At 49.0% G+C, this 13,480-nt stretch overlaps 1 protein-coding gene across 5 annotated transcripts in view; it reads right to left on the bottom strand.

Annotated features, from left to right (window-relative positions):
- GTF2IRD1 (GTF2I repeat domain containing 1) overlaps positions 1 to 13,480 on the bottom strand; it is a 71,678-nt gene that overhangs the window by 43,439 nt on the left and 14,759 nt on the right. For all 5 annotated transcript variants that reach the window (XM_032707833.1, XM_032707837.1, XM_032707834.1 and 2 more), the window contains exons 2-4: positions 5,588 to 5,716; positions 3,452 to 3,593; positions 923 to 1,069 (exon numbers count right to left, since the gene is read on the bottom strand). In XM_032707833.1, coding sequence (XP_032563724.1) covers positions 923 to 1,069; positions 3,452 to 3,593; positions 5,588 to 5,710 — 412 coding nt within the window. In that variant the 5' untranslated portion in view covers positions 5,711 to 5,716. The remainder of the gene's footprint in view (positions 1 to 922; positions 1,070 to 3,451; positions 3,594 to 5,587; positions 5,717 to 13,480) is intronic.

The following is a 13,480-nucleotide window of genomic DNA, read 5'->3' as shown; positions in this document are numbered from 1 at the left end:
CTCTACCAGGCTTTGAATCGCAGAGGGTGATGGGGAGCTGCACCCAGGAAAGCCAAACACCCAGTTCTGCAGCTGATCCAGCCACATGGCCTGAACTCCCCCGAAACATCACAGTAGGCTAAAGCACACTGCTGAGCACCACGTGAAAATACTGACGCTTGTCGCCCTGTTTTCCCAACCCAACCTTGTTTTTCCTTTCCCAAGCAGCACAGCCCTAGAGATGCTGTCAGAGGATGAGCCGGTAGCATGGTTGCTGCCTCCAGCCACTCCGTGGGGGCTGCAGTGGATCCTCCTGAGTGAGAAGAAGGCACTGCTGCTACTCAAGCCACCACAGATTGGGCCTGGAGGGAGCTCTGCAACCCACTGGGTTCCATATCAACAGCCATATGGTCATCTACATTTTAATTGCAGAAGGTTTATTGCCGGGGATGGAAGAGTACCAGCTTGTCTCTTGAAGCTGGGGCTGCAGGGCTGCTTGCTAGAAAATCATCTTTTTTTCCTCCTAAACAGACTTTCCAGGGAAAGGGGGGAAGTGAGTCTGTAGAGTCCCAACACAGCGCTATGAAAAAGGTGCAATGGATGAAATGTGAGGGATAAAGGTGTGCTTGGAAATCCCATCCCAGGGCATAGCAGAGGCTTCCCCTGGTCAGGGGCGACAAAGGATGCTCCCCCCAGCATGGGGATTTTTTGGCCCAGTTTGGGGCACTGGAAAGTGAAGCAGTGGTCAAATCCCATCTCAGTGCAATGCTAACACTATGCAGGAGCACATCCCACCACACCACCCGTGCCAGGCACCTGCAGGCACTTCCTCTTGCTGGGGAGCCGGGCTGGCACTCAAAGCCACATCTGGCGGTGGCACTGGGCAGCTCAGAGAGCCATGGGGGCAATCCATATCCCCAAAGGGAAGCATGAAGATTCTTACTATAAAGCACATCAAACACTTCCTCTACCATCTTCCTGAGGAGGTACACGTCTGATCCCTGGTCCGGGGAGATCCTGAGCACCCTTCGCCCACACTCCTTTGCCTTCTTCTGTGCCTCTGCGTCCTGCTCCTTCCTTTGCTGGATTCCTGCAGGGGGAGAGGAAAAAATGGGAGTCGCTGTAGTGAGAAAGGGTTCATGGGTGATGACTGGCTAGGGAGGTGGGTCCCCCGGGTCTCCCACCCAACCCAGACCCCCAACATGTCCCTCCCAGCAACCCCCGATGTGCAGGAGAAAGTGCTGGCATGGGCAGTGGTGTCAGCAGTGGGGTCCGTCATCCTGTGCCTGCCCCCCTCCTTTCCCTGGCTTTTCCCTTCAGTTGCACTGAAACTGCTGAGATTAATTAGGCAGCACACTTCTTTTCTCTGGTTTCAATCTGCTTAGCCTTCAATCTCGCAGGAAAAGAAAATCTGCCTTTCTTGGGAGGCTTTTTTACCCTTCAGCATCATGTAGCTCAGTAATACCAGCTATTTCCTGCTAATTTCTCCCATTAAACCTCAAATAAAGCATATCTTTGGCAGTGACTTCCTTGCATCTCTAAATGCACAGAAAATTAAACACTATATAAGTGCATTATTGCTGTTCTATCCACAGTAATTCACAAGGGATTTTTGTTGGTGAAGGACTAATTCCTTCATCATCCTCGAAAGCCTCCTGCCGATGACTGGCCCTGCATGCCACCTGGGTGCTTGAGAAGGAGCTCATGAATCCTTCCTGTGGAAAAGGCCTGTGGCTACAATAGCACTGAAAAGGGACGGGTCAAGAGCCACGTGGGATACCCATAGAACTAGACATAAGAAAGTAGACAGCCACTATGCCACCCCTGGCAAGTTCCACATGCCTCCCATGAAACAGCAAAACAGGCCCTGGAAAACATTTTTGGGGTGTTTTACCACGGTGATGAAATGCATATATATCTGCACCCTTCAACTACTGCTTCTCCCATCAGCTGGGCATTAATACTATTCTGCTGACATTAATCCAGATCACTGTCAGGTCCCTCCTGTGCACAAGGAAAGGCTGAGCCAGAGGTTCAGATGAAGGAGGGTGTTCAAGTGAGGTCTGTGCACCCAAGAGAGATAAGAGGCTTCTTACCTCTCCCAGCGATGTCTGCTTTAGATTAATTCAGATCTTTCTAAGAGGGCAGCAAGACCATAAATCAGAGGCACTTACAGGGATGCTTTCCACTGCGTGCCAGTTGTAAGAGCTTTATGGAGCTGAGTTGAGCCTGGACCATTTATAATTCAAGACGGAGTTATCACATTTCACCCTGTCTCCAGCATTGCTTCACCCAAACACCATCATCAAGATTTTGTGCTTTCAACCAGACATAGCTATTTCTTTTTGACAAAGGTATAAATGAAACCAAAGAGACGGGAATCAGGATCTAGTGCCAGGTGCCTTGTCCCAGCACAGCAATAACTAATGGCATCTCTCCTGGGTGCGAGTGGGATGCCCAGGGCAGCAGGACGAGAGGGAGAGCAGAACCATGGCAGGGAGCTGCTCCTGTAGAGCTGTGCCGAGAACAAGCTGAGCAGTGACCTGGACAGCTTCACAGCACTGGTGTTGTCACCAGAGCAAACCCTTCCTGCACAATCTCTCCAATGGATTAAGCACCTATATGGTTTCTGTCAATACCATGTGTGTGCGCACACAGCCGGGTCATTTCTCTCCAGTGACATCCCACCATGGGCAGCGTACAGGAACAGATATGAGGCTGGGGTCCCCAGCACCATCAAAACCATATTCTTTCCCAGTTTCTGTATGGAGTAGGGAAAGCAGCAGCTGGCATGCCGGGGATGATGCTGACCAAGAAACGCAGGTCCCTGTTCACAGCACGGCTCCCACTTTCCCCTCAGCTCCCAGGCTGGTTTTGGGGAGCTGGCAGAGGCACAGAGCTGGGGCCTGCAAGACACAGGTATCCCTCAGATACTTGGTGAACCTGATCTAAGACTGGGGGGACACAGCACCTGCTCAAGGCATCCTGTCACCCCTGTTCATCCCTCAAAAATATAAGCAATTCCACAACCGACACCTTCATCTACCAAATCCACCCCTATTTTTCCAAAACCAGGAAAAAAGCCCAGGACCAAGAAAGCTTCTTGGCTCCTGGGGGATCACTTGGACAAACTATTTCTGCAAAGCCCTCTGAAAACACTCCAGCACTCCTGCAGCATTGCTGAAGGCTAACAGAGCCAGGGGAACAGAGCAACCATCCAGCCCTGTGCCACTTCAGGGATGCTTTTGGAGAGAAGAGCCAGGGCATACAGTGCCCTCCCTGGGAGGGGAGAGGCTCTGACCACAATTCCCACCTGCCATCACTTCAACCACCACTCAGCCCCGTGGACAGACAAGACAACATTGTGGTGCCCCCCAAACCACAATCACTTTGTGCATGGTGGGAGTCCCAGCTTGCAGAACTGAAGCACCCACCTTGGCATGGGAGAAGATCTCTGGTAGGGGATACTCACTGCAAAACTTCTGGAAGTCGGCCTGCAGCTCCTTGCGGGTGCTGAGGAAGACCCGTCCCTTTTCAGTGCCCACCACGAAGGCACTCTCCTCATGGACAGCAATGCAGGCCACCTCTGCGTTTAGCTTGGAGAGCGCTGAGCACTGCGGGAGGCACCAGGTTAGTGCAGCATGGGACAGGATAGCATCCCTGCTTCCCAATCCTTGCCATTTCCCAGTGGGATTTTTTAGTTCCCATCAAAAGATTCCCCTATCAAAAGCAATGTTCTGATTTGGGTCAGAATTTCATGGGTTTATGACATGCCCTAAATATTTTGGTGACTTTACTGCTCCCAAAGATATCCGGCCGAGCTAGGCTTTGCTGGAAAACAAGAACTATATTCCCATCATTTTACTTCATTTTTTCCTATCCTAAAAGTAAACATGTTATAGAATTTCTTTAAAAGAAAACATTTCTGTAAAAAAAAAGAAACAAAAAACCCACACCACAACCAACAACAACTTTCCCCCAGCTCTAATGGAATAAGGAACATGAGAATCTTATTTCAGCTGCAGAACACTAATATGGTCAAAGTCTGGAGTAGTTGAACGGTTCTTCTTGTACAGTTATGCAAAACAACAAAGAGATGGAAAAGACTTCCTCTATTAATCTGTTTTATGTAATGTGCGCTTCCAGCTCTACATAATACACATGTATATGTCTTTTATTAGTATTTTTTATATTATAATAGTTACTCAGTGCTGGCAGCCTGAGCCATATTCCCATAGCTACAGCACGGTGCTATTCCCAGGTCATGTTTTAAAAGGGTAAAAAAGGGGGGATTTTTCCAGCAGCAGCCACGGTTAGACACATCAACAATGCCATGGAGGGGTTGGGAGCAGGAAAGCATGGACTAAACCCCCTTCAGCTACCTTCAGCTCACTGAATGCGTCTACTATGAGCTTCACTTGTGTGGGCCTAAACCAGCCTTTATACCAGGTCATTCTACCTCCTGATCACCTTCTTCAAGGATGCACCAAATCAAATCCCCCAAAATAGATATTTTTAGGAAACATCCCTTCAAAACCCAGTAGCAAACACAAGTATTTTGCTCAAAAAGCCCAACACTCAAAAGATAAACACAACTAAGGTATGTGAAATTTGGAGGCAGACCAAATCCAAACCCCAAGCCCACCTGGTGACATGCACGTGGCCTTGCAGTTTATTTACCAGGCATGCAGGCAGCTAGGCTTCAGTGGGCACAGAGCCTAGCACTGGTGAAGCACTGGGATAAAGGCTGAATTTCAGGAGTAGCCTGGCTCCCTAGTCCTGGTGTAAGTACCTAATGAAGACTGTGGAATAATGTATATTCATTAAGAAGCCAAACTACAATAACACAGTATGTTGTATGGGATGGCATGTATATAAATCATCAAAGCTGCCTGGGGTGTGTCAGCTCCAGGGAACCTGCTCCTTACTGGGGCAGTGATGTCAAAGAGAAGGAAATTGGTATTAATGAAAAAACCTCTACCTGCAGAGAGAAGAAAACACATAGACAAATGTATTACATATGACTTGACTTTAAAAGAGGAGGGCTATTTAGCATATCTCATTGCATTACACATTTGTTACTACACATCTGCTTTCCCTTCTTGATCATATTCACAGTTAAAAATAAGATTAGCTCTGGTCCACGAGACTTAATGCAGACAGTTATCTTGTTTATGTAAGCACAGCTGACTTAGGCAAGGTTTCCACAGGGAATTCTACGTCAAAAGATATGAAAGTTTTTTTCTTTGTTCTTGAAGATAAAAAGCCATTGTTCTGATGTTGTGTAAAAGCTCACAGTAACATTGGTAAAACGGTAAGAAAAAAAAAAGACAACCACCCTACATTCAGTTGATGCCAACATAAATATTAATGGAAAAACAATACACATCTGAGATTAACTTGGGCTGACTTTATGATCCTTACGGCTGTCAGGGTAGGAGAGAGATTTTATTTCCCAGCTCCAGCAGCTCCCTGGGCTTTCCAGTAGCAGAGGGGAGCAGGATGAGCTCACCAGCTCTCCTGTGCCAGCCCTGCACCCAGCCAGCCCTGTTAAATGGAGGCCAACAGAGGGAGGGGAACATTGACAGGGATACCACTGGCCTCTTACCATGGAGTCTAAGGCAGACACTAAGCTGGTGATGATTTCGTCTTTCTGGGGAAAAACCATATTCCATTGGTCAGCTCTGGAGGTGGTGAGAGTCGCGTCTAAAGGCTTCCCTGCCAGGGCCATATTCACCTGAAAACAGAAAAAACAAGAGCTACGCACAACTGTCACTAATGGAGAGCTGGCGCTGAGCACCACCCATTACCATAGTGTGCCATGGGAGCAATGCTGGCACAGATACACAGGGGAAACTGAGGCATGGACAGGGGCCAGGGCAGCCTGAACCCCATAATCCCCTTGTGTCCTCTGCTAAGGCAGATAATTGAGGATGCTGTTGAGCTGTAATCAAACTCTGGAGCGAATGCCGTGTGTTCCAGCAGCAGCCAGGTCATCTCCACCCTTGGGGCTCACCCTCAGGGAGATGCCACCACTGCACAGGGCGCACTGGATCAGCTGCATGGTGGCACACCCCGGATGTGCAGACTGAGGCTGTGCAAGCCAGAGGACACAGTGCTGAAGCAGACGTGGAGCACTCCTGTGTCCGAGCTCTTACAGCAGCTGTGAGCTAGGGGTGATGGCTGTGTCCCCATGAGGACACTGTGCCAGCCATCCTTGTGCCTCCCTCCCTACACCCTGGGCAAGAGGAGAACCTAGCATCCAAAAGTGTTGCTGAAACAGGCCAAAACCACAGGGTGCTCTGCTTTCACCCCAAGGGAGAGACGCAGCTCATGGCAAGGAGTTCCCACATCAAATCATCCCGCCCTGCAATTCCGGGTGTCAGTGGCAACAAGACCAAGTGATGCACAGGGACTGCACATCTGAGAAGAGGTTCAGCCCCAGAAGCTCTATCGCTCATGGAAAAATGGGGAAAAAAGGGATAAATGCTGGGACCCAGTTACACATGCAGCAACAGCACCAGGTTTCTGTGCCCGGGTGCACACTGCACCGGCCCTCACTGCGACCCACAGCAATGCCAGTGCTGCAGGGGAAACTGAGGCAAGGTCTCGCCTTGCATAAATCACCCCATTCCAATGCTGGGACACCCACACCCGAGACAGCATCACACCCAGCAACCAACACATCCCTCTCAGCTATTGCCTCTCCATCCAGAGGGCAGTATTGCACTGTCCAGCTTTAATCCTGCGAATAAAGGATGACAAATTAGCTCAGAAGCCACTCAAACCAAATCGTAAATCATGAGCTTGCAAGTGGATAAAAGAGGCCAGAGAACCCCTAACAAGGTTGGATGGGCAGGAGCCAGGGAATATGAATGAAGTTGCCCATGCATAATTCAATTTGCCACTCAGTCAATAATCACACTGCCTGGCCCTGCTGGAAACAGGGGTTAAAGGCAACAGAAATACCCCCAGTTCACCTTCCTGCCCCAGTTTGCACCTATGTCCAAGCAGAAGGAATCTGAACACAAAGTAGGGCCTGTGCAACTGGGGAAATGGTGGATTTTGGCCCAAAATAACAAGTCCCTTGAGCTGGCATCTCCATAGGTGTCTGAGCATGCACATCTTATCACAGAATGTTTTAGGTTGGAAGGGACTTAAAGATCCTCTTGTTCCAACCGCTTGCTATAGGCAGGAACACCTTCCACTATCTCAGGTTGCTCCAAGCCCTGTCCAACCTGGCCTTGAGCACTTCCAGGGATGGGGCAGCCACAGTTTCTCTGCGCAAACTCTTATGAGGGTCTCCAATAAGCTAATGAGAGGGCAGACAAATGACTAAATTTCAGGAATTGCTTTGAATAAGCCCTCCAGGTTGTTACCCCACATTGCTGGCCAGTGAAAGCAGCCAAGCAGCGCTGGGGCTCCACTGGCATCTGTGAATGGCAGAGCCAAAGCGGCATCCAGGCTGACAGCCACACAGGAAAATCCTCTTCCATCCATGTGACACTTCCTAACAAAGTTTACAGACAACTCTTCTTCCACAGAATGATCCTGGGGGGAAAAATCTGTCCTAACTAGGTACCAGCTTGGAAAATAAAGCAGGAAACCGAACACATGGTCCTGCAGCTGGGCACAGACCACAGGTGTCCACATGCTGGTGACAGGGCTCTGCCAGGCACCTCCAACTTAACCATCATGAGAGCCTGCAGCAACACCAGGCACTCCTCCTTGCTCCAGCCCTGCAGTATGTGCATGGACAGACAGACAGACAAGGAACCATTTCACCTGCAAGCTCCTAAGCAGCTTCCTGAGCACTTCCCTGAAGGAGCAGGGAACTTGACATTCTGTGGATGTTGTGTTAAGAGGTGCCTTGTTGCAATTGGCAGGAAACAGTGAGGTGTTGGTGGTGCCGATGCTCGGTTCCAGGCTGAGCTGGGGGACCAGCCATCACTTGGTCCAGGGAGCATCACTCCCTTCTTAAACCCCCCAAGCACTCGTTTGGAAAACAGCCTTAACTTTGATGCCCGTACATGTTTCTGAGGGCCCTAATTGTTATTAAATATGACTGCTATGACATGGATGTTCTGTTGCCTTCTGGCAATCTGGAGAGCCAATCCCTGCCCCGGTGGGGCTGGTCGTATCCCCTCAGAGAGCTCCAGCTGCACCAACCTGCTTGGCCACAGCCTCCCACGGGAAGCAGCACTTCCAGGGAAGAGATGCTCCTCCCTCCACTGCAAAAACCAAAGTCACAAGATGGATCTGGCTCCAGAGGGAGAACCGATGGGAAAGACAGGGATAACATCAATGGGAAGTGGGGCAGGGTACCTGAATCCCCTCCCTCTCCTGCAGGAGACCAGGACAAAAATAATACCTTTCACCTGATTGATTGTTTAATAAGGAGAAGAGAGAATTATTCTACAAGAAAAAAAACAAACATAATAAAAATATGATCCAAGTAACACAGCAGAACTTTAATGGATGGGGGGAGACGACAATATTCCTGTAAAGCTTTTAATCATTTGTGATCACAAAGAGCAGGGACAGTGGATTTAGAAAAGGGGAGAACAAAAGGGAGGGAAAAAAACTTCACAGCAAGTGCTAGGCTTATTTAAATCAAATTAAGGGCTTGATGTTGTCTGCCTAATCAAAGGGAAAGTAATCTTTAGGAAAACTAGGGTAAACCATTCTTATAACAGTTCAGGCTGGCGACATGGAGAAAGGTGGGTAGGATGGGTGCAGAGCATCCTGCCCTGCTTCCCAAGGATCCACACATCTGTCCTACTGAAATCCCTCCCTGGGACATCACTGATGTTCCTCTCTGCGAGGGACTCTGTTCTGGCCCCAGCCCAATTCCACCTCTGCACACCGAGTCCCATCCCCAGGGGCATGGGGACCATCACACCATAGTCACAAGGCCAAAGCAAACATCTGCAGATTGTTTTTACATTTTTCAGGGGTTTTTTTAAATGCTATTAAATTTTATTAATTATTTCTCCTCCCCAAAGGAATCTTGGGGGGACAGGGTGCTGTGCAACAGCTGGCACAGGATGTCATCTCCTGCTTGGCTCTTATGACACCTCCCTTGATAATCCTGGGAAAGATTAGAAATTTGGCCTCGAGGGAGTTTCACTCATGAATCACCTGAGCTGCAGCAAAGGAAAAAACAGGCACGTGGGGAGGCTTATGAACCCCTCTGGAAAGGGCTGGGGCCTCCCCCAACCCTGCACTCACAGCAGGCATGTCCCCTCACCAGTCCCCCAACTGCTGCCACAGGGCAGCATCTCCCCAAAATAAACATCCTCCAGCCTTCTGCCCCACATCACCATTTCCAAACACTACAGAGCAAACAAAACAGTAAAAAACCCCCTATTAGTGAGCCAATGACAACCTTGCCAAGGAAATTTCCAGGCAGAAAACTGTTATTATACCCCTCAAATTATAAATAGGTCCCATTAGGAGAAACAGAAGGAGTTTATGCGATCCAGCAACTTGCACACTACGCCCGGGCCCTTGCAAAGACTGAACTTACAGGGTGCTCCTGCTGTTGACTTCAGTATGAGAGAGTTTTCATCCTTCTTCTTCCTCCTCATCTTTTCAAGTCTTACAGTGATTTCCAGCCCCATGCCACAACCAGAAGCAACAGCATCTTATTTAACCCAAGCTGGTGTTTCCACACTGCAATGGTCCTTGAAGTAGAACCTCCACTGCCATCCTCCCCACGGCCTTCACCTTGGGGTGAGTAAAAACCTTATTTAGTGTAAACCTCCAAAATCTCATTCCTCAAAGGAAACTGGGTGCTTGTGTAGGACTCGCAAAACTGGGCTGAAAGGCTCTCCTCAAGCCTTTCAATCCTCTGGGCCACATTTGCCAGCAAGAAAAAGGTAAAGGAATGACCCCTTTTTTGGGTATTACCCAGGACCAAACTCAGTGCAGCGTGGGAGATGGGAACAGCCAAATGCCCAGGAGGGACTGAGGACATCCCACATCTGCTTCTTGTTCCACTGACTTCTACAAATACTGGGTTTTTTTACTATCAATACTAAATCAAAGACCCATGGAATGGTTTGGTTTGGAAGGGATCTTAAAGCCCATCTCACTCCAGACTCCTGCCATGGGCAGAGACACCTTCGGATAGACCAGGTTGTCCAGCCTTGCCTAGAACACTTCCAGGGATGATGCGTATTGTGTTTAAATTAATTGATTTGTTTTTTCCTGCAGGCCTACTGTATCTTAAAAATATAACTGTCCATTCCCACCATGTGAAGCATCTTCTGTACTAAAGACCTGGAAAGGACACCAGACCTCAAAACTGTCAGAACAAAGCATCCTCAGGCTGGTGCCCCAACCCAATTGGTGGCTGCCACAGCTGCATCTTCCATCTCAGCCCTTAAACTACTGGGCGACAAACTGGAGAGCACTGGCTCAGACCCAGCAAAGGAGAAGTGAAAAGCTGAGGAGCAGCACAGAGAGTCCCAAAGAGACGCTGCCACTGCTGCCTGCTTGCCCTACGGAGACTGTAGGATCACCATGGAAATCCCCCTGCGCCTGCCAACCCAGAATGTTTAAAAAACCTGCGGCAGTGTGGACTGGCTCCCAGTTCGGGAAGCTAAACAGGAATTAAAATTAGTGAGAGTTTGACTATTCAGCACATTGAGGGTTAAAAAAGAAGAAAAAAAGAAGGGGAAAAATATGATCCTCACACTGGTCCTGTCCACATCTCCATACAACAGCGGCTGGAAATTATCTGCTAATTCATTTTTCCAGGAAAATTCTGCCTGTTGCTTCAGTGGTGCTGGTGAGATGGCAGAAAGCCCAAGCGAGCCAGCCTCAGTTCCAACAAAACAATGAAAATAAAATATATATATATATATCAATCTCTATGGAATATATATTCTATATATTTTTAAATATATTTTTATTTATATATATTTATATATATCTATATATATATGAGTAGGTTTTGAGATGGATTACAGGCCCTCTACCCTGGGTAGGGGAGGGGCAGCCTAGGGGTATATTAGAGCAGGGGAAAGCACAGCTGTGGGTGGGAAACTTGAAGGTGGTACTTGGGCTTTTTGGTCACCTGAAATGTTTGATAAGCTCCGGGATGTCAAGTACCACATACAGCCATCTCCATTCCCCCCCAGGACCAAGGGAACAGGACAAGCACCCCCAGCCCATCTGCTGGGAGGACACCTCCAGCCCATGAATGTAAAAATGAGATGCCAGTGATTTCATTTGTTATTTCCTTTTTCTCCAGGAGGGCATATCTGAAGGGATTTTTAAAACAGACCAGATTTGGAAGACCTTTAAGCAAATAGCTCTGGCTATCATTAAACATGCTTTTAAGTCGACCAGGAGTCATCCTGATTGGAGCCTGAGGGACAAATAATGTCCTATGCCAGTGCTGGGACAGTGTCCCCTCTCCAAGCAAGGGGCCAATCCCTGTCTCTCATTTTGGGACATCGCTCTGGAGCAGGACCCACACTAAGGATTATGTCACGAGTGAGAAAGGGGCAGCAACTCAGAAGGCATTTCCCTGTCCCACTCCATCCCAGGGATTTTGGAGGTCTCTTTTTTTGGAGGCACTTGTGAGCAGGAAGGTGCCTGGCAAGCTGGAGTCGTTTGAGCAAAAAACCCGGGAAACCACATCAGCCACAGCAGGTCGAAAGCCAGGGAAGGGACCAGGCTTGAATTTCCGCTTGTGTTTTTTTCTAATTGCTTAAGCAAACACCAGTATCAGCGGAGCCAGTGGATGTGATCAAAGCTGTCTTGCATTTGCCAAATAGCTGGCCTTGGGATTTTTGCCACAGCAGTGGAGATTTCTGCTCTGCATGGGCAACCTGCTTTAATCCATCCATGCTACCTGACTAAACCTGAATCCCTTACGCCTAATTCAGCACTAGTCTTCAGCCTCTGTAGCCAGATCCTGTCCATCCTTAGCCAGGTCACTCACACCCATGCCAAGGTGGTTTACTTTGTCCCTAATGATGCCTCATTCCCTAACGGTGCACGGTTAGCAGGTGGTTGGTGAGCTGCAGAGCTGCACCATCAGCACGATGCCAGTGGTACAGCAGATTAACTGCAGTCCAGGGTACTCACAAAATGCCCAGAAACACCCTCAAAGGTCTAAACACCCCCAAAATCCCCCAAATTCCTAATCTGTGCCCTACGTGTGTATACCCCTGCAGCACATCTCTCCTGGGACACGTGGGGAGATTTGGGTTTTAGGGGACCCAGTTGATGCACCTCGTGTGAGAAGCATTTGCTGAGGACACATCTGTATCCTCCAAATGTGAGTGTCAGCGTACTCCCACCCCAAATCTTGTCTAAGTGCTGCCCCATAGCTATTGCTATGTCTCTTCCCAGATCCACAAATTCCCTTTTATTTTGCTACTTTTCAAGCTAATACCTTTTTCCAAACCCTGAAGGCAGCAGAGCTGGGGGGCAAACAGCCTCCGATGCAGTCTGGGGCACCCAACTGCTTGTGCCCACATCCCCACTGTGCCAGTAGGTCTTACCTCACTGCATCTACCAGCCTTCCCAAACCCTGTATCTCCCCTCCCTGCTCCTTCCAAACAGGCAGTACAGGGCAGAACAAGTTCCCATCACCAAACACCTCCTTCCCTGTTTTGTTTTACCCAAAAAACTCAAGGCACCTGCTGGAAAACCTCCTCACATACACCCCAGCACCACAACATTCAACAGCATCACTGCCTGAACTCCACTTTCCTGGTTAATCTGCCATGGTTTAGTCCCACTTATGAAAGAAGCAGAGAGCAAACTGGGGGGTCCTGTGGGGGAAAGTGTCTGCCACAGGAATTTCACTTTGTCTCCCCCACTAGAGCATGGCATTCTGCTGCCACCTTGATTTCCTTAAGCCCAGCCCAGGTGCACATCTTAATATAATATGGTAAAATTATAGTAGGCTTCTGCTAGTGCAAAAAGAGACAGAAGAGGATCAAGTGCCCTTCAGAAGCTGTATGTCATCTCCCCCAGGATAAACACTTCCATGGCATGGCAGCTGCTTGGGGACCACTCTGCCTGTGGAGCTCCAGAAGCATGGCTTTCAGTTCCAGACAAGTTTCCATGCCACAATCTCACGGTAGGCAGGCAGAGAAGCTCTTGCTTCCAGGAACTGCCTCTTCAGTTATTAAAGAAATTTAAAAGAAAAAAAAGGGAGGGGAAAAAAAGTAAGTGTTAATCAGAACATTCCCACCTCAGCAAGGATGGATGCTGCAAGCATCACACATGGAGAGCTGGATCTTGCCCCACATGAGTGGCTGGGTCAGTGAGGCCATGATGAGCTTCATGGTGGCTGGTGGGTGAGCAGAGCCACCCAGCCACAGGGACCTGGGTGCCTGCATGGTTCCTAGGGCTGAGCCTCCTTCTCCAGGGGGATGCCCAGCCCCAAAACTCAGCATCGGGGAGCTCAGCACCCCTTCCCACCCAGCCCAGACAAAACGCACTGCTTGGCAGTTCCTAGAAGAAGAGGCGGGAA

Source organism: Chiroxiphia lanceolata, chromosome 20 (genome assembly GCF_009829145.1).
Source record: "Chiroxiphia lanceolata isolate bChiLan1 chromosome 20, bChiLan1.pri, whole genome shotgun sequence".
Taxonomy (NCBI): domain Eukaryota; kingdom Metazoa; phylum Chordata; class Aves; order Passeriformes; family Pipridae; genus Chiroxiphia; species Chiroxiphia lanceolata.
The sequence above is the reverse complement of the archived record's forward strand: the minus strand, read 5'-3'. Positions and strand labels throughout refer to the sequence as shown.